General features: G+C 58.8%; 2 protein-coding genes across 4 annotated transcripts; both read left to right on the top strand.

Moving 5' to 3' along the window:
• Positions 1-3,589: 3,589 nt before the first annotated feature.
• On the top strand, positions 3,590-13,085 carry LOC306812265 (FXYD domain-containing ion transport regulator 6-like). Of its 3 annotated transcripts, none has more exons than XM_079326721.1 (8): positions 3,590-3,708; positions 9,972-10,034; positions 10,226-10,267; positions 10,380-10,454; positions 10,589-10,625; positions 10,799-10,848; positions 10,939-10,982; positions 11,354-13,085. In XM_079326721.1, the coding sequence occupies exons 2-7, from the start codon at positions 9,977-9,979 to the stop codon at positions 10,965-10,967; spliced, it is 291 nt and encodes a 96-aa protein (XP_079182847.1). In that variant the 5' UTR covers positions 3,590-3,708; positions 9,972-9,976; the 3' UTR covers positions 10,968-10,982; positions 11,354-13,085. The 3 variants fall into 3 exon arrangements, with proteins under 3 accessions (XP_079182847.1, XP_079182848.1, XP_079182849.1); XM_079326722.1 differs by having other exon boundaries at positions 3,599-3,708; positions 9,975-10,034; XM_079326723.1 differs by lacking the exon at positions 3,590-3,708 and adding an exon at positions 9,846-9,884 and having other exon boundaries at positions 9,975-10,034.
• A 768-nt stretch (positions 13,086-13,853) lies between these two features.
• Positions 13,854-16,345, top strand: FXYD2 (FXYD domain containing ion transport regulator 2). Its single transcript, XM_079326724.1, has 6 exons — positions 13,854-14,127; positions 14,735-14,773; positions 14,904-14,978; positions 15,551-15,587; positions 15,726-15,756; positions 15,886-16,345. Exons 1-5 carry the CDS (start codon positions 14,034-14,036, stop codon positions 15,748-15,750), a joined length of 270 nt encoding a protein of 89 aa, XP_079182850.1. The 5' UTR covers positions 13,854-14,033; the 3' UTR covers positions 15,751-15,756; positions 15,886-16,345.
• Positions 16,346-18,823: the final 2,478 nt, after the last annotated feature.

Raw genomic sequence — 18,823 nt, 5'->3', positions numbered from 1 at the left:
CTGATTGCCCTGAGTGTACAGTGCAGCACAATTTTCCATAAACAGAAGCAGCTGATTTCGAGTTAGAGATGGGGCCCTGGCTTCCTTTTGTTTTGGTCTGGTTAAAGTGGGAATTCAGTGAGCCTTAAGTCACAGACCCAGCTCAGTCCAGAGGCGAGCTGGGAGTTTCTGTGGATAAATCAGAGAGGAGGAGCAGCTCATAGTGGTTTATTACTGGAGAAATTGATCTTTTGAGAAGGAATAACCCAAAAAATTGGAACCCAATAAGAGCTGCTCTTGCTGGAGCTGTGCTCCTGCTACCAGTAATGGTAACATTTCAGAATGTGTAGGACCTTCTCCTCTGTTGTGGATTTCTCCTCCTCAGGAGTGTCTCACAGCAGAGAAATGCTTTCAGCCCCTAATAAAAATTTAATTTATTTCTCCTAAACCTGCCATCCAGCAGTGTCTCCCCCAGGCTCACAGGCAGGTATGCTGTGTTTTCCCAAGGGATGAAGTTTTCTAAGCAGATTAGGAGTGATTATTTCCCCGTGAAGCCTGGCCATGGCTGTCGTGCTGTTCCCAAACGCTGTGCAGATGAAGCACACGCCTTGGCCACTGCTTTGGCTCCACTCCTGGGGGAGCAGAGTCGTGGTGGGCACCAGCCCAGCCCTGAGGAGCTCCTGGGACAGCCCAGGCCATCACCTGTGGCTCTTTAAATCCCTTTGCTTGCTCAATGTCGTGTTCCAGAGTGTCTTCCGAGACAGGGAGTGCTGAGCATCACCCCACATCTGGCTGGGCTGTTCCCAAGTTCCTCCATGCTCTGGAAATCATAGGCCAGCATCCCAAAGGGATACAAATTACAAAAATAATCCCAAAAATACAGCCTGGCAGGCACCACGTGAATTACCGCCCATTAGCGGTGGCTTTCCCGATCTCTCCTTTTATAGCTCTTTGTTCTGCTGTGTCAAAACAGATTTGTTTATAGGATTTCAGCGATGATGTTTCCCTGAAAAAATGCTTTTCCTCTAGTAGGGGATTGGTTCCCTTCCATGGTCAGTCACATCATCACTTGGCTGGACTTCAGCTGGGGCTGTGCTCGACGGGGCAGCGCAGCCTCTGCTCCGTCCCCGCTGCTGCAGGGATTTGGAGCACAGGGAATGGCTTGGACCTGATGGAAAATGATGGTATTGGGGTAAGCACAGCTTTATGGCTGCCCCTGATGGGGCTGCTCAACAGGCAATTTCCAGCTTGGTATCACGGAGAGAGACCTTAAAATGGGAGGGGAAAGCTCTGGAGAGCAAGCGGCTCCGTCCCTGCCCCAAGCTCAGGAGGAGGAGACGCCTGCTCAGGGTAAGGGGACACAGGCTCAGATGAAATCCTGCCCTGCTGGAGCTGCTGGCAATGCTCCTGTTCTCCCAGATATCTGAGGAGACCAGCCCAGCCCCCTTGTTAGCATAAATCAGTGTCTCCTGCCTGGTCTCCACATTTCTTTTGGCCCAGTTTCTCCAGAAGATAAGCTGGAGCTCGGTACAGCCTTTCCAGCAGCACAGCTCTGGGGAGCAGATGTTTACCATGAGCTGCTGGAGCTGCTTTTCCTCCTCCCCTCCTACATTCACATTGGGGTCTATTTTACCTGAGTTTGTACAGGGAGGAAAAATTACTCTGATTTTTTTTTTTAATTCTACTCACTTTAAGCAACTCCTTGGGAATTTGTAAATAAGGAACCAAGGGAAGGAGAGCATTGGGCACATCCAGCCACATCCAGCTGTGTCCTGGCTGCTGCTGCATGGGGCATCTGTGCTTAGGGCTCTGCAGAGCCCCACCATGCTCACTGGAGCCCCCAGGGCATGGTCACACCTGAGTGTTTTACTCTGTGCTGTGGATAATGACAGCTGAGAAGCAGATAAGGCCAAAGAAGCCCAAAACTTGATTATAATGGCTTGATCCCTGTCTCCCTCTCTGCAGGGTAACTGACAGCCTTATCCTGTTATCCTCCTGCATTAGAGGGACTTGATGTTTTCCAGCTCCTCAATGTTGGTCTGTATCTCTTGACCCTTTGAATAATTGCCTTGAAATGCCAGCGCTGGTTTATTTTCCTTTTATGTTTTACTGGAAGCAGGGAGATGGCTGTGCAACGGTGCCGTCACTGCCTGATTTCCATCTCAGATGTTGTTGTAGTTAACAGGGGATGAGCCAGCTCGGTGCTGACAGCATTGCTGAGGTGTTTTTCCAAGAAGAAATGGCTCTCCAGGGCAGCAGCAAGAGCCAGGCAGAGGTGTGCCAGTCTGGCTGGGACAGAGTGGTGCCCCTGGCTCTCAGCTGCTGCCCAGCAGTGCCCCCAGCACCCTGCTGCCATCTGACACCCTGCACTGAGCAAGGATCTCCCTGCCCGTCTTGCTCCTCCCAACACTGGCTGTCTGATGGGAACAAACTGGGGCTTTGCCACAGAGCTCTGTGCAGGGCTTTCAGAGCTCTCCACAGGGCAGTTGGTGCAGCCCTTGTGTCACACAGCGTTCTGTCCCTGTGAGGGGTTACAGAGGGTTAACACGGCCCTCTCTTGCATGGTGCAAGAACGAGCAAGGAAGAGCTATGTCACTGTGTCCTTTCGCCACTCCATAACCCCTCTACAGGAACATTTGGAGGTTCCACCGAGATCAACAGTTCTGCCCTGGCTGCCTGAAGTGTGTCCTGGCTCCTGCCCTGCTCTGGGTAACTCCCAACAGGGCTGCGTTCCTGCAGTTCCCAAATGCTGCTGGATTCAGGGCAGGCAATGCAGGTACCAGGTCCTGGCTGTGCCTGGAACTGAGCCAGGCAGTGGAAGTGGCCCTGCTGCCCACCCTGACCTGGGTGGACCCTGGGGTTGGCTGGGTGACGTGACTGAAGCCCTGTGAGCTGGGCCACCTGGCCTGGCAGCCTGACAGAGCCTTTCCAGGCTCTCAGGAGGCAGCAGGGCTTCTGTGCCGTGTTTGCCAATTCATCTGTGTGTTTTCTGCTGGCCCCAGTGTGTTCATTGCTCCCCCCACGGCTCAGGGCAGAGTCCAGGCCTGCTGTGCTGTGGGAAGGGATGTTTCACAGCCAGGTGAGCGCTTCCCCTCCATACCTGCCCTGCAGGCACCGTGACTTTTGTAGAACCACAGAATCACTGAATGGTTTGGGTTGGATATTCAATGACAACAAGTTCCAAATCCCTTGAACACCTTCCACTATCTCAGGTTGCTCCAAGCCCCTTCCAACCTGGCCTTGGACACTTCCAGGGACAGGGCAGCCACAGCTTCTCTGGGCACCCTGTGCCAGAGCCCCCCAACCACATAGTGAAGAATTTCTTCCCCATATCCCATCTGATCCTGCCCACTGGCTGTGGATCCCGCTCTCTCTCGTGTCTCCAATCCATCCCTTGTGCAAACTCCGTCTCCAGATCTCTTGGAGCCCCTTTATGTGCTCTCCCTGGAGCTTCTCTTCTCCAGGCTGGTGCCCAGAGCAGAGGGGCTCCATCCCCCTGAGCATCCCCGTGCCTTCCTCTGGGGGGATCTGGGAGCCGCCGGGGGCCGGGCCGTGCTGGCCGCGCCCCCGCCGCTGCCCGCGCCCCCCGCCCCGCAGGCGCCTCCCCCGCTCCGCCCGCCCGCTCCCCTTTGTGCGGCAGCCCCGCTCCGCGTTCCGCTCCGCTCCCCCGGCACCGCCCGGAGCCGCGGGGCCAGCCCGGCTCTACCCGGCTCCGCCCGGCCAGCTCAGGTGGGTCCGGCCGGAGAGGGGTCTGGGGGAGGGCTGGTGGGGAGGAAGGGAGGGATCGGGGGGTCGGGGGGCTCGGGGTCGGCCGGGCAGCGCGCAGGTTGGGGTGCGCGCTCGGGGCTCCGTGCTCCGGTACCGGGGTGCGGCACCGAGCCCCAGCCCCTCTCCGCCGGGGAGGTGTCCGGGACCCCGCCCCGCTGCCCCGGGGCATCGCCCCTCGCCCCGACCCGCTTGCATCCCGGTCCCGGCGGCTGCCATGGCAACGCCGGGTACCACAGTTTCCCGTATCTCGTATCCCTGGTTACCAGCCCCCCGTGCTGGGGAGGATGCTCCGGCGGACCCACCCGAGACCACCGCGGGCAGAGCCGGAGCACAGCCGGTGCTTCACAGGGAGCGGGGGGATCCCGAGGAGCCGGGGGGATCCCGAGGAGCCGGGGGATCCCTCTCTCGCAGCCCTTGGCAGCGCTCTGGCTCCTGTTGTTCAATATTGTAGTAACACCGTGCGTAAACAGCCGAGCGCCTCATCCCGGGAAGGCGTACGGAGGAAGGGAAGAGCGTGTCTCTCAGGGTGTGTAATTAATGCTTCCAAAGAAACGGATTTTGGAGTCCATGTGGTGGAACTTGGATCTTGCAGGGATATTTCTGTGGGAGGGAAAGTGACAGGTGGTTTGTGTGGATGTGAATAAGCAGCGTGAAGGAGCAGCCTCTCGGGGGAAGCCGTGTGTGGATCCGCATGGAGCACCCATTTTGGCAAGCCCACAGCGCTCCAAGATGCTGGTGGGTCCTGCTGGGATTTTCAGTCCCGCTGGGTGGTTTTGCTCCCAGTTTGAAGCAAAGACAAACCCGGAGAGTCCCTGCTCGTGCACAACTGGGCCATGGTTCCAAGGCAGAGTGAAGTGGAGAGCTGCCAGCATCAAGCGCCATGGCTGCCAAGCCAGGCCACCTGTTAGAGCATGTTTGGGACCTGCTGGAGGATATCCTGTGCCTGCAAGGTGTGAGTCTGCCTGCACCTCTCTCCCATCAGCCTCATGGCTCACGCTCACATGGAAATTTTATCGCTTTGTCTCCACGTACCCATTCAGGTAAAACATGGGGTGGGGAGCCACGGCTTTGCCAGGTGTGGGGGACACTCCCTGGCACAGCAAACCAGCAGCTCTGTGTCTGCTGTTCTCCCGTGTTTGCCTTTCAGGCTGTGTGTGTTTGCAAGGTGTAAAGAGGCTGCTGAGCTCTGCAGCTGTTGTGTCCCTGAGCATGGGGAAGGCACCACTGGTGCTGGCAGCAGGGAGGTGTCCTGTCCTGTCCCACCCAGGGCTGTGCCACCTGCCCATCACTCTGTGCCTGGGGCAGTGTTGGTGGGGACAACAGCCATGTTTCAGGGCACTGCTGTCTGCCTCCTGCTCGTGGTGGTCGTGGCTGATGGTGACAGCAGAGGAGAGAAGGGAGAAAATGTCTGCTCTGATGTGCTGCGGAGCGTGGCAGTGCTGTGGTACCCAGCACGCTCAGGAGGCTCAGACAGCTCCTTGCACGCTGCTCTGTCAGGGTGTTCTGATAATCTGGGGTGCTCTCACCACCAGGATCCTGCAGGGAACCTCTCCCTTGTCTCACCTGTGGGATTGTCATGGCTTATGTCCCTGCAGAGCCCCAGGCTCATTCAGCCAGTGTGTGGGCAAACAAGGGTGTGGTAGGAGGATGGGATGGTTCAGGCAGGTGCACGGTCAGGTTTACAGCTCCTGGTTATCTGTTCATTAAATAAGGAGGGATCAGGAGCAGCAGACTCCTGTGGGAGGTGCTGGTGATGTTTACTGCCTGCTGCAGCCCAGGCTGGGTTCCCTGGCCAGGCAGCCTTAAGCTCAGCAGGGTTTGCACTGCAGATTTGCCCCAGTGAAGGATTGGCCTTGTGGCCTCATTGGGGTGTCATCGATGGGCTGGGGACTGTGCTGAGCCACACAGGACCAGGCAGTTTTGGCTGAGGCTTCTCAATGATTTAGGGTGAGTTCCATGAGGTTGGAAGAAGCCCTGCAGTAGACAAGTGGAATTCTGGGGTACAGGTGCACTCAGAGACACCCCAAACCAGCAAAAGAAACAATTAGACTGTAGTAAAGGCAGGTTTGTGTCTCCCATCCAGTCAGCCTCTGAATCAGCACCGGATTTGGGAAGGGCCACCCATACCAGAATGGCGAGGGCTGGAAATCTCCTCTCCTCTCTCATTTAGAAGCACGAGGCACAACAACAGGCACATTAATAGGCAGATTGATGCTGACGTGAAATGGCAGAAGAGCACATCTATGCAGAGCTGGAAATGTCCATTCACACATGCACGCTCTTAAATGCCCCGGGCAACGGAGCGCTGCTGTCACGGTCTGGGGGGCTTTGCACAGGAACCAGAGATTTTAACTAGGTCTGATCTTCGGGAGATGCCCTGAGGACTCCTGGCGGAAGGCGGAGGCTGCCCGGAATTGCGCTGTGATGGCTGAGACTTGACAGGGCAGATCTATGCAAAATAATGAAAAGGAAAAGGAGACTTGGAGATCCAAGAGCATTGCAAATTCACCTGCCTTGCTCTGGCAGGGTTTGCTGTGCTGCAGAGAGCTGAGCCAGGCAGGAGGGACTGGGTCTGTTTGCCCGGATTTGCCCACTCCTCTCCCTCGCCCAGGCTCCAGGCACGCACACCCACTCAGTGTGGGAATGGCAAGGAGGGATGATCCAGGAGGGACGATCCAGGAGGGATGATCCAGGAGGGATGATCCAGGAGGGATGATCCAGGAGGAAGAGGCTGAGGAAGGGCTGTGGCTGTGCTCTGCATGGAGCTGTGCTGGCTGTGAGCGTGGCAGGGTGGTGGCAGGGCTGTGAATCATCCAGCCAGCTCGCCTGGGCGCGGGTGGCTGCTGGTGCCAGGGTGGCCCTGCCATTGTCACCCTGCCTTGTTGGTGTCACTGCACTGCCCTGGGAAGGGGGAACTGACCCTCACCATGGCAGCACTGGATTAATCCCCCAACCCACTCTCATCCACATCCTCTCAGAAAACAGCAAACTCTGCGTACTTCCTCAATCTGTGGCGCTGCTTCCACCCCCCTGAGCCTCACAAATTCCTGCTGCCTCCTCCTACCACCCAGCTCTTCTGTGGACACAGGGATGGTGGAAGATTTCTGGTTTCCCTCACAAAGCAGCAGGTTGATCTGGGATGAGAGGGAAGGGCAGTTCTGGACACTGCTGTGCTGCTGCACCTCTCTCCGTGTTTCGCTGGATCTCACAATATTTAACAGGAAATCCCATGTTTGGGTTCAAGTCACTGCCCGTGGTGTCCAGCGTGGTGACTCCAAACTTTGTGTCACCAATGGGGAGAAAGCAGGCAGAGATTTGTGCTGTGGGACGTGGCAGCTGCTGGTTTCCCTCTCCTTTCCTGTGCTGAGGCACAGCTGGATTCAGCACGGGGGAAGGCAGGAGCAGGGAGAACAGCAAACCCTTGGCAGTGCTCGCTCTTCTCACTTTATTTCAGCTTCAGGAAGAAGTGGGTGAGCCAGCTTGGAGCAACCTAAAAAACCTGTGGCTCTTTGCAAGGCATATGCTTCCTTGGAGGAGATCTGGGCTCGTTTTCGCTGCAGTGTTTGCCTTTGGAGCAGGGACACTGCCAATCCTGGCGGATCACTCGTGCAGAGATAAGTTTGAGAGCGCGGAAGTGTGTGAATTCTAGGAATTGAGATAGAAAAACAAAGAGCATATGTGTGCTGCGTGCTTGGCTCGGCCCAGCAGTGAACTCTGCCGTGCTACGTGCGAGGAGCCAAATGCTGAGCAAAGGGGTGGAGGGTGTGTGTGTGTGTGTGTGTGTGGCTGGGCAGGGCCCAGTGCCACTTGCAGGGGCTCAGGGCAGGGAAAAATGCAAAATTCCCTGAGTGTGTTCTTCAGGGAATGATCCAGTAGCAGGCAAATAGCAGCAAAACTGTGAAAATCTGATGAATGATTTGTTTGAGAAATACGGGAGCCAATGAATATTGATCATGGCACAAGACTGTGAGCTGGGAAAATGACTGGTTTTGCAGCGTTGTGGGGAAGAGAAAAAGAACGTGAGAGAAAGGAGATGTGCGTCTCCAAGTGACTGTGCCACCAGCTGTGGGCTCTTTGTGTGTGTTTCTAAGACCTGGTAATTACTCTGAAATCTGCACATCAGCAAACGAGGGGGTTTGTCTGGGCGCACTCCGGTGCAGCCCAGCAGCTGCAGCAGGGGGGATGAAACCCTCCAGTGTTCGGGTAAACACATCGCCTTTGGAATGGCAAATCGTGGGAGGGGAGGGAGGGAGGGATGGGAGTTACCATGGGATGCCGTTCGCTGTGATGAGCGAGGCGGGTTCTGGGAATGTTGGTGGGGCCGGGGCTGCCTCCTCTGTGGGGTGGGTGCAATGGGAACTCCCAAGGGCAGCACTGGGAAAGGCCACGGAGCCAAGCGCTGCTGGGGCCAGACTGGAGGGCATTGCGGAGCCTGCTCCGTGCCAGTCCTGGAGTGTGGGGCACAAACTGGGAAAAGGGACAGTGGCAGGGTCTGGGGGACCTCTGTGTCCCAGGGAGCCGGGCTGGGGCAGCTGAGCTGGCTGGGGCAGCAGGACTGGGCTGCGATGGAGGCTGCATTGGAATCAGGTCAGGCTCTGGAGGGGCTGAATAGCGGCACGCCGGGCTCTGCCTCCGTCAGCGAGCTGAATTCCTGCTGTGTCCAGGGCCCCTTCCTTATCGGCACTAATCCAGCGCAGCAGCTGCAGCAGCTCTGTAGCGCTCGGCGCTATCGGGGCCGCGCAGGGCTCTCGATAACCTTCCTTCCACTGCCGAGCCAGCAGCGAGCCCTCTCCGTGCTCCCGACCATGTATGGCCACCCAGCCCGGCGCCGGGGCACGGGGCCACCGCCTGGCACCGCTGTCACCAGCGGGCAGAGCCCCGGGGAGCTGCGGGGACAGCAGCCAGGCTGCCACCGCCTGCCCTCGGAGGGGCTGCATCAGCCAAACCCTCTGCTCCCGACACGAGGTGTGCCCTGCACGCAGCCAGCGCACCTTCGGGTCTGCAGTGCCCTGTGCCGGCTGGCAGGACAGGGAGCGGCTCCCCCTGTCCCCTGGATGTCCCCTGGGAGCTGGAGAAGGGATGCTGGCAGCAGGTTGTGGGTGGCAATGCGCTGCCTCGGCAGGGCGGTCCCAGCTGCGAAGGTGGCGTGTCCCAAATGCAGATTGGGACATGTTCCCCCTGCCCGAGCTGGCAGGGAGTGTCACAGCCCGGCCACAGCGACCTTCCACCCGCGGGGACAGCTCCGTGCTCCGTCCAGGTGTTCCCAGCAAAGGGACGGGGACAGGCTCTGCTGGGAGGGGACACCGAGATTATTTATGGTCTCTCCTTGCTGCTGCAGGGAGCCTGGAGGGCAAGTGTGTCTTTGAGCTCACGTCCCACCAGGGCCGCTGGCCTCATTGCGGGAGTGTAATTGCTATGCTAATTGGGACAAACCATCATCAGGGGCCGGGCTGGGGGCTCACGGCCGTGCCCTGCTGTGAGGAGCCCTGGGATGCTCAAAACCAATGAAGTTTTAAGAGCAGATGTGGAAAGAGCGAACTAAAATTGTTCTTCTTGGCTCTTCTTCCATGGTGTCTCTTAAATCTTCTTGAGAAAGTTTTTAATTGAAACGCACCACATTAAAAAATAATCCCAAGTGCGAATGGAGTCTGTCCCAGTTTAGGAGGCTGGAAATATTCAGCAAACTGGTTAAATTATGCCAACTTCACCCAAAGACAGCAGGATTTAGGCTTGAGTGTTATAGCAAACTAGGGTAACTGTAAATCCAGCCTCTTTTTTGTCTCTGTGGAGGTTTAGGTTGAATATTAGGAAAAGGATCTTTCCCCAGAGGGTGCTGGGCACTACCCAGGATCCCCAGGGAACGAGCACAGCCCCGAGGCTGCCAGAGCTCCAGGAGCATTTGGACACTGCTCACAGGGCTGCACAGGCTGGGATTGTTGGGATGTTGGCCCCATTGCCTGCAGAGCTAACTTGAGACTGCACTGAGATTTATGCCAAGTGGAGATGGTAAAAAATGCATCACAGAACCCCACAAAAAGAAGTCTGTCTGTCTGCTCAAACCCTTCCTGCCTTTGAACTGCTGGGCTGGGCACTGTGGGTGTTTCCTAGGACCAGCCTGGCTCCTTCTCCCGTGGTTTGTCTGAGTTCCCCCGTGCTCCCTGGCCTTGTCCCTGCCCTCCCTGAGGCATCTGGGTGCTGACAGCCTCTTCTCCCCTCTCTCACAGCAGCCATGGAGGCAGTGCTCATCTTCCTGTGCTCCCTGCTGGTACCAGCGGCCGTGGCGGACGGTAGGTGCCCAGTGCCTCCCACACACACCTCAGGAAAAGGCCGGGGAACCCCAGGGAACAGTCTCCACATGGATCCAAGGGGGCTGCAGGGGGTGTGGGGCAGCAGCCATGAGAGCCCAGAGCCCCAGAGTTTTTTGGGGGAGCAGCCAGGGGCTCTCTCATCTCACACCCCCTTGTCTGCTCATTTCCAGTGGCCACGCAGGAGAAGGAGGAGGAGGATCCCTTTAACTATGGTGAGTGAGCATGGCTGAGCCTGGGGGTGCGTGTGGATGTGCCATGGGCAGTGAAAGAGCCACCCCCTTCCCTGAGCCCAGCAGGATTGAGCCCTGTGTCTCCCCCTCCCAGATTACCAGAGCCTGAGGATCGGGGGGCTGGTGTTTGCTGTTGTCCTGTTCACCGTGGGCATTCTCCTCATCCTCAGTAAGTTGGGGATGTGGTGGGTGCTGGGCTGGCAGGCTGGGGCAGCAGGGGCTGTTCCCATGCTGGAGGGGCACTGGGAAAGGCCTCACCCCATTCCCCCTCTGGCCACACTCACAGTTTCTCTCCCCTTGCAGGCAGGAGGTGCAGGTGCAGTTTCAAGCAGAAGCCCAGGTGAGTGAGGGCAGCCTGGTGGGGGCTGCACTCTCTGGGTGTCCCTCTGGGGTGCCCAAAACTGGGGCAGCAGCTCTGCCTGCCCCCAGTGCACCTTCCTGGCCATCCCAGCACTCTGCCCCTGGGATGGGGCACAGACCCCAGCTGCCCTCACCGTGCTCCTCTCCTTGCAGGGCTCCAGGAGAAGAAGAGGCTCAGGCAGAGAACCTGATCACCTCAAATGGTAAGATCACTGTGCTGGGGTCACTGTGCCACTGCCCCATGCCACAGCACTGGGCAGGCACCACAAACCCCTCTGCTTTTCCCTTTGCAGCAACGGCGGCACAGAAAGCAGAGAACTGAGCAGGAGCCAACGCTGTGAGTGCCAGGCCAGGCGGGGTGGGGACATCAGGGTGGGAGGGACAGCTGGGGCTGTGTGTGGGGTGACTGCAGGGCTCTGAGCAGGCCAGTGGGACTGGGCAGCTCTGGAATGGGGTGGGGGCAAGGAAAGGAAAGGGGGCAAGGAAACTCAGTGCTGAGTGTCCCCAGGCAGCCCAGCAGCAAAAGGAAGCATCTGTCTGGATTTTCCCTTGTGTTTCCTTTTCCTGGTGCTCCTCCACCCCAAGTGGTTTTGCTTCTAGGGTGCTCAGAAAGCTGGGTGTGAACCCCTCAGGGTGTCTCTCTCTGAGCTCCCTGGGCTGTGCCCTGGTTTGGAGAAGGGCTGACCCACTGCTCTGCTCCCCGTGCAGACCCAGAGACCCGAGACAGACGCTCGGAGCGCAGATGCCCGCGGCCTGCAAGGAAACTGAGCCCCCAGCAGCAGGTCCCTCTCAGGAGACGCGGAGCTGCCCTGTCTGTGTCCCCTCCGTGCTCCAGCAGCCGTTCTCTGTCTCCTAACCCGACTAAACTCTGCTCACTCTGCCTCCCGTGGTGTGTAATGTTGCTGTGAGATGATCATTACCTCTAGGGCTAGTTGTTGCTGGTGTTGTAATTGTGACTTTCTCTTCACCTTTCTCGTGCTGTGCGTGTGATTGGGGCTCTGTAGGACTGGCAGGCTGCTGCCCTCTGGGCTGCCCTCCAAGCCTGGCAACAGGCAGTGTGGGCTGTGGGGCAGGGACCCCCATTCCCTGCCTGTGCCAGCAGCACAGCCCCCCTGGCTCTGGGCAGGGCTTGGGGACTGCAGTGCCCTGGAGACCTGCCCAGCCATTTCAGGGCTACCCGTCCCCATTTCAGCAATAACCTGCATGCCCCCAGCCTGAAAACAGCCATGGTGGGGGGTGAGTCAGGCAGGGGCATCCCATGGCTCAGCCCTCCTTGCTGGGGTCGTGGGGTGCTGGATTCAAGGCTGAAGGGAGCTCTCCTGCCTTTCCTGCTTGGCACTTCCCGTTTCTGTCCCTTGTTAAACCTGTGGGACACTCCTTTAAGTGTGAGGCAAGGCTATGGTGTCAGAGGAGCCCGTGAGGTCCCCAGCATGGTGACACTGTGGATGAGGGCAGCAGCACAGCAGTGACCCCATTAACCAGCACGAACCAGCTCCTGCCTGAGCCAGAGTTGGGTGGGTGACACAGGCTGAGGGCTGAAGAGAAACAGAAACCCTGTCTGTGCTTGTCTCTGTAGGGAAGGGGCAGCAGCGTCTCCTCCTGGTGCTCCCTGCCCCTCCTGACACCTTGTCACTCCCTGTGCCACCCCTGTCAGTGCTGTGTTGTCCCATGGTGGTTCTGTGTCACCCCCAGTGCCAGCTGTCCCCTCTCCCGGTGGAGCAGCAGCGAGTGGCACTGAGTGATTCTTGGATTTTGCACACCTGAGCTTGCACTGTGACAACATGCTGAGCCCAGGGGCCATCATCACACTGTGTCCTCTCATGGGTCAGAGGCAATCCTGTGATTTTTGGCTCTTCCCCAAGTTCATGGGCAGGCAAAACCTCAGCTGGGGCTGGGGATGGTCAGCTTGGGTGGGGGCAGCAGTGAGGGGTCCCCAGGGCTTCACTGAAACACCTCAGGGTGCCATCCCACATCAAGAAGGGTTTTTTTTCCTCCAGGATGGTTCTGAGAGGAGTTTCTGCTGTGTCCATTCCACTGTGGTGGCCCTGCCTTCAGTGTGGGCTGTGTCCCTGCATGCTTGGCATCACTTGGTGGCACTGGGAAGCTCTGTCCCATCTGTGCCAGGCAGAGGGGCCGTGTCTCTCGTGTTGTGTCCCTTCCCTGTGTCCTGGCTGTTGCAGAGAGCTCCTGGGCAGGGCAGACCCCCGAGTGTCACGGTGTGTGTCCCTCCAGTCGGAGTGCCGTGCTGTCCCCAGTGTGCCGTCGGTGTTACCACGAAACAAAGAGCTCCCTGTGGTGTGTAAAATGGCCAAACCCTGAGTGTTGTAAAATAAACTGAGCTATTGTGTCTCCTTTTAAATAGGCGAGTGTGCTGCTGTGCTGGAGGGCTGGTGTGCTCTGTGCTGTGACCTAAGGGGAAAGGAATAAAATATCGTTTCTATCGGTGCCTGCCTGCGTTGTCTCGAGGGCCGTGGCGTTCCCAGGGCAGCCTGGCAGCTTCCCACGCCGTCCCATTGTGGCCGGGCTGGGGCCAGGGGAGCAGGGGCAGCGCCCTGGGCAGCACAGCCGCGCTTTGTGCCGGCCGAGCCCCCTCCTGCTCCCTTGTGCAGCTCAGCAAGAGCCAGAGCCCGTGGGAAGGCAGCGCGGGGGCGCGGCCACGGCCACTTTTGTCCCTGGGCTTTTTGGGAGCCGCAGTGTCGGGCTGCTGGCGCGCCGGTGCGACGGATGCTGAGCGCTGCCAGGACACGGTGACAGCAGTGACAGAAGTGGCGGCCCCACGCAGCACCCTCCGGGGCTTGGCTGCACCCCGTGGCACCGCGACAGGGCTCCGGGTGTCTGCGCTCCTCGGCGCCGCCAAGGGGAGCGTCCCTCGGGGCCGGCTCCCCCCACGGCCACCCCCGGCGTTAATCGCCTTTGCGCGTGACTCCGGGCCGCTGATGGCCAGATTAGAGCAAACTGGATCGCACAGCCCCGCTGGCAGCTGGCCCGGCCGGGCCCGGGGCTGGCACCGCCCGGAGAGGGGCGCGGCATCCCGGTGCCCACCGCCGGCGGGGATGCGCCGCGGCATCGCGGTGCTGCTGGCGGCTCGGTGCTGGCACGGAGGTGCTGACCCGGCCCGGAACACCCTCGGTGTGTCCGTGATGCTCGCTGCTCTCCAGCAGTGTATTCGAGCCCATCCCTCGGCTCGTCACCGCCGCAGGAGGTGAAGCCCAGCACGGCTGACAATGGGAATGGGGAGGGGAGGGAGGGCTGGCACAAGGACACGCAGCTCCGGTGGCGCGGTGGGTGCTGCCCCTGCCCTCCCCTCCCTCTTTCCCAAAGGCAGGCGGGAGCCCTGTGCCTCCCCTCGTGACTGCGATAAACATTACACCGAGGCCATTAATGTTTAATGAGGTTTGTCTCCCAATTAATGCGCTTTCCCGTGGGTGCCCACTCGCAGAGCGAGGCGCCCGCCGGACGACACGCCGAGGCCATGGGTGACGGTAAGGACAGACACGGGGACATCTATCTCCATGCGAGGAGCAGCGCTGGTCCCTCCCACCACGGGGGCAGCGCTCGATGAGGATTTGGGTGGGCTGACGTGGGGATGGATCCTCAGAGCTCTAGAGTCCTGTGGCACGTCGGTGTTTGGCTTCTTGGGGTGATTTCTCCTTCCCAGCTGCTCCCGGCAGAGGGCTGTGCAGTCAGGTGAGGTGGCTGGAGCGGTGACACGGTGATGAGCCCGCTGACACGGAGGGGGGTTTTGGGGTGCATCTGGTGCGAGGCGTGGGACTGGGGTGTTGATGAGTCCCGTGCACGGAGGGGACAGAGCCATTGTTGGCGTCCTGCGGGCAGTGGCACTTCCGAGGGCAGTGGAACTGGGGCCCCGCCTGCAGCTTCACCTGGAGCATCCTGCAGATGCAGCCTGCAAGTGCATCCCGTGAATTTTCCATGGACCTTAAAGCTCCTGGGGTGAGACCCAGGAGTTTCCTGGCTCAGCTGCGTGCCAGGGCAGTCACAGCACTCCCACTTGCAGCCCTCGATTCTGCTCTCTCCCACCTCCACGTCGTGAGGACATGGCTCTCACTGTGGAATTTCTCCTCTTTTCAGAGCAAGTGCCCGAGCAGGGCCAGGACAGGTTCAGCTACGGTGAGTGTGTGCCCGGGCAGGCCGGGGGCTGCGGGCAGGGGGTCGGGCAGCCCCTTCCTGCCACTCTGCCAGGGGCTCTGTGCTGGGGCTCAGCCTAGCTCAGCCTGGGCTGACCTCTCCTCCTCCCCAGACTATGACACCATCCGCCACGGGGGGCTGATCTTCGCCGTCGTGGCTTTTGTCATCGGGCTCCTCATCATCCTCAGTAAGTGGATGCCTCTCGGCTCTGCTCCGTGCTCTGCTCAGCCTCCTCCTCTGGCCGGGAGGGGATTGGGGGCCACCAACCCTGCCCCCACAGCACCAGGGGTGGGCACAGCCTGCCCCTGGGGCTGCCTGGGAACTTTCCATCCAGGGCGAGTTGGGAGGGAGACCACGTAAATATTTAGTGTTTCCCTGCCAGCGCCAGGGCTTCAGAGGGAAGGTCACTCATTAAAAATAGCAGAGAAAACTCTGACATTTCCAGAGAGAGGAACCAGAGCTCCCAGAGCCCTCGAACCTCAGCAGCTCCCAGACTGACCCCGTGCTGAGTGTGCAGGACACCCTGTGACCCTGTCTGGGTGTTCTGGCACTGCTCTGAGCACTGTGACCACTTCATGCAGGGTGGCCGTGGTCACAGCTGCTGCAAGGATGGTGCCCGCTAATTTTAGGGAGAAAACCATGAAAACCAGCAGTATTTGCAATCTTGGGGCAGCTCGAGCAGGAGCAGTGCTGGGGCTGCAGGGGTGGGTGTGGTGGGGTGGGGGGAAGCTCAGCCTCAGTCACTCTTCTCATCCCCAGGCCAGCGCTTCCACTGCGGAGGGAGGAAGAAGAGGAGGTGGGTATTGCACGGTTTTCATCTCTCCTTCCTACTCCAGTCCTGCCAGCTGACAGGACCAGGGTTCAGCCCACATTCCCCCCTCTCTCAGCCACATTTCCCAGTGTAACCCTTTTCCCTTTGCTTTTTGCTCCACAGACAAGGGAACGAGGAGGAGCTGTAGGTGCAGGTAGGAGGCTGCAGCTGGCAGCCAGGCTCCCTGTTTGGGGTGCTCATGCTTCAGGGCAGCACTTCTGTGAGTCTGTCCCGGGAGGAGAGGGGCTGGGACATGCTGGCCGTGTCACCCTCCCTCTCTCAGAGCTGCAGTGCCATCATGGAAGGAGAGCTCCAGCCGAAGCCCAGGAGTCCTGGCCAGTGGCCACCCCTCACCCCGCTCCAGTGGATCCCTTACCCCGCAAGGCCAGAACGCAAATTACCCTCGTGCTTCTCCCTCTCTTAGACCCAGCAAGAATTTCTTGGCTAATAAAGTTCAAGAGAGGTTAAACTGTGTGCCCGAGGCGTTTGAATCGCCCACTCTCCTGGCCGGGTGCCAATCACTTTTCTGCCCTGCAGGCATCTTCCACCACAGACCCAGGAAAGGAAAGGTTCCCTCTGGCTCCTCCGCAGCCCGAGGCTCGGAGCAGGCAGCCCTGCGTTTGCTCCGGATGTTTCTTCTCCCAGTTGCGGGTCCTGGATCCTGCAGCACTTGCCTTTCCTTTCCCTTGGGATGCCCAGGCAGCGGCTGGCAGCACTGTGGGGCTCTTTGTGTGTCCTTCTCTGGATGGGATGGGGTTAATTCTTTCCCTCTCAGCCCTCACGGTGCTGGGCTGTGTGTTGGGAGCTGGAAAGGTGTTGGGAACACTCCAGTTCAGGCTCCTGCTGCTCCCAGCGCTGTCCCTTCAATAGCCCCCTCACCAGCACTCCAGGGTGGGAAGGGGACACGGCCAGGACAGCCCCAAACTGACCTAAGGGATATTCCAGACCAGGTGACACCTGCTCAGGTACAGAAGAAAAGGGAAAGGAGGAGGAAGGGAGGTGTGAGAAAGGGAGGTGTTCATGAGTTACAACATTCACCTTGCAGAGTGATCCTGCCTTCCCGGGAAGGGGCTGGGCATCACCTGCGGGCGCCACTGGAGAATTTCAGCCTTCTGGGTTTCTTCTTTTCCCTTTCCTTGTGCTCACGCTCCCTCTGCTTTCACTTTATAACTACCTTTTTCTTGACCCACGCGTTTGGGGGATTTTGCCTCTCTTTAATCCCTCCCTGCCCTGCTGGGGAGTGCTGGAGCAGCTCAGTGGGCAACTGGTGTCCAGCCGAGGTCAACCCAGCACAGCAGCACAGAGCACAGTCCGGGTGTGCTTCTCGGTCAGGAACGGGGCTGGGATGGATCTCAGCTTCCGATTCAGCCAAAAACTGCTCTTAAAATAAATAAATAAATAAATAAATAAAGCACAACTCTCCCGCAATTGGGCGGTGAGTGAGGAGGGAGGTTGGCCCTGTGTGCGCAGAGCTGGCCCGACACAGACACCTAGTGACGGGAGGGCACAGGGCTGCCTGTCCCCACCCTGCCCCAGCATCCCCACCTCTTTCTGGGGCAGGGTGGGAGCCAAGGGACACCCCAAATAAGCAGAGAAGGGGTTCAGGGAGGGATGCAGCAAGGAGTTCACTCCCAGTCGCTTTGGGAGTTGATTGAGCAGGGAATGGATTCTTCCCGTTTCCTCCCGCTCAGGGAGTTTCCTCTCCTCACCTGAAGCCACTGCGGTTGTTCAGGTGTGCAAGGGGCTGCCTCCAGTGACCCCAACCATTCCTGGGATGGAGAAACCAACTCGGTCTGTTTGGGCTCTGATCGAGGTCAGACATTGACAGAAAAATAGGATTAGCTGGGGGAAGGTTATTAGGCAAAATCCGTGCAATTTGTCTAATCTGAGGTGCTTATTTAACACAGTAAGGAGATTATTTTGGAATATAATTTTGACTTGACAGTGACCCACTAATAAAGACTCGTTGCAGCTTTGCACAGCTCAAGCACGGTCAGGACTCCTTCAACCGAAGGAGAAAATGGTTAATGGTTAAACTCGATAGTCTTAGAGGTGTTTTTCAAACTAAATGATCCTGAGATTCTAAGCAAAGTGCCTGTTTAACAGCACAGAAGGGTTTGGCCACACCAGAACTGCCCTGCCCACACCTCACTGAGTGCGGTGGGGCTGTGTCCCCCAAAAGCAGGAGCTGAAGGTGCCAGCAGGCAGGAAGGCAGCAGGATGTGAAATGAGCCCTGTAATCCCTCCTTCCCGGCCCCTGAGCGTGCCAGGGCTGCAGCCGTGCCCTTACTGCCGTGAGCCCCACAGAGCCCCCGTGGCTCTGGGGCCGGGGATTACAGGGAGAGAAAAGCCGTGTCTGGCTCCCGTGCGGGATCTCTGTCTCGGCAGCAGATGGCATTAATGGCATTATTCTGCACGGCTTGGGGACACCCACGTGTGCCCACACCTGCACAGCCCCCTGCCCAGCCTGGGGCGAGCCAGGGCTGGGGACACTGGCACTGAGACACTGGCACTGGGACACTGGCATTGGGACACTGGCACTGAGACACTGGCACTGGGGCACTGGCACTGGGAACATTGGCATTGGGGCAGTGGCACTGGGGCATTGGCACCGGGGACACTGGCACTGGGGACACTGGCCCTGGGGACACTAGCACTGGGGACATTGGCATTGGGGCAGTGGCACTGGGGACACTGGCACTGGGAACATTGGCATTGGGGCAGTGGCACTGGGGCATTGGCACCAGGGACACTGGGAACACTGGCACTGGGGCACTGGCACTGGGGCACTGGCACTGGGGCACACCCCAGCGCCCAAACCCCTGCACTGGGGGTGCCATGGGGAGGGCAGGGTGCTATCAGAGCTCAGCTGTGAGCAGCCCAGCCCTGAGCTCCTCCAGGATGGAGCCAGGAGCAGAGGACAGGCATTAACTCAGGGCAGGATGCACAGGCAGTGTGGCCTCTCTGAGCTGGGGTAGAGGGGCTGCCAGGGATTCATTTGTTTTGGGTGTTGAGCCCTGGAGCTTTGGGAGAGGGAATCTGGGGGCAACCCTGGAAAAGGCCACCATGTCTCCTTCCTCCTGCCACTGCCCTGTGAGAGGGACCTGCTGTCCCCAGGGTGAGTCACTGTCCCCATCAGAGGGTGTCCCATGGACAAGCCGAGCCCTCAGCCCTTTCCTCATTCTCCCTGTGCTCTGTGGTCTCAGTGAGGAGGTGTTTGC

Source organism: Erithacus rubecula, assembly GCF_903797595.1.
Source record: "Erithacus rubecula genome assembly, chromosome: 25".
Classification (NCBI taxonomy): Eukaryota; Metazoa; Chordata; class Aves; order Passeriformes; family Muscicapidae; genus Erithacus; species Erithacus rubecula.
Note: the sequence above shows the minus strand (reverse complement) of the source record. Positions and strands in the feature narration are given on the sequence as shown.

Coding starts and splice junctions, on each gene's coding strand:
- LOC306812265 (XM_079326721.1), top strand. CDS start 9,977: ATGGAGGCAGTGCTCATCTTCCTGTGCTCCCTGCTGGTACCAGCGGCC. Junction 10,455..10,588: donor GGGCATTCTCCTCATCCTCA/GTAAGTTGGGGA, acceptor CTCCCCTTGCAG/GCAGGAGGTGCAGGTGCAGT. Junction 10,626..10,798: donor AGTTTCAAGCAGAAGCCCAG/GTGAGTGAGGGC, acceptor CTCTCCTTGCAG/GGCTCCAGGAGAAGAAGAGG.
- FXYD2 (XM_079326724.1), top strand. CDS start 14,034: ATGAGGTTTGTCTCCCAATTAATGCGCTTTCCCGTGGGTGCCCACTCG. Junction 14,128..14,734: donor CGCCGAGGCCATGGGTGACG/GTAAGGACAGAC, acceptor TCCTCTTTTCAG/AGCAAGTGCCCGAGCAGGGC. Junction 14,979..15,550: donor CGGGCTCCTCATCATCCTCA/GTAAGTGGATGC, acceptor TCTCATCCCCAG/GCCAGCGCTTCCACTGCGGA.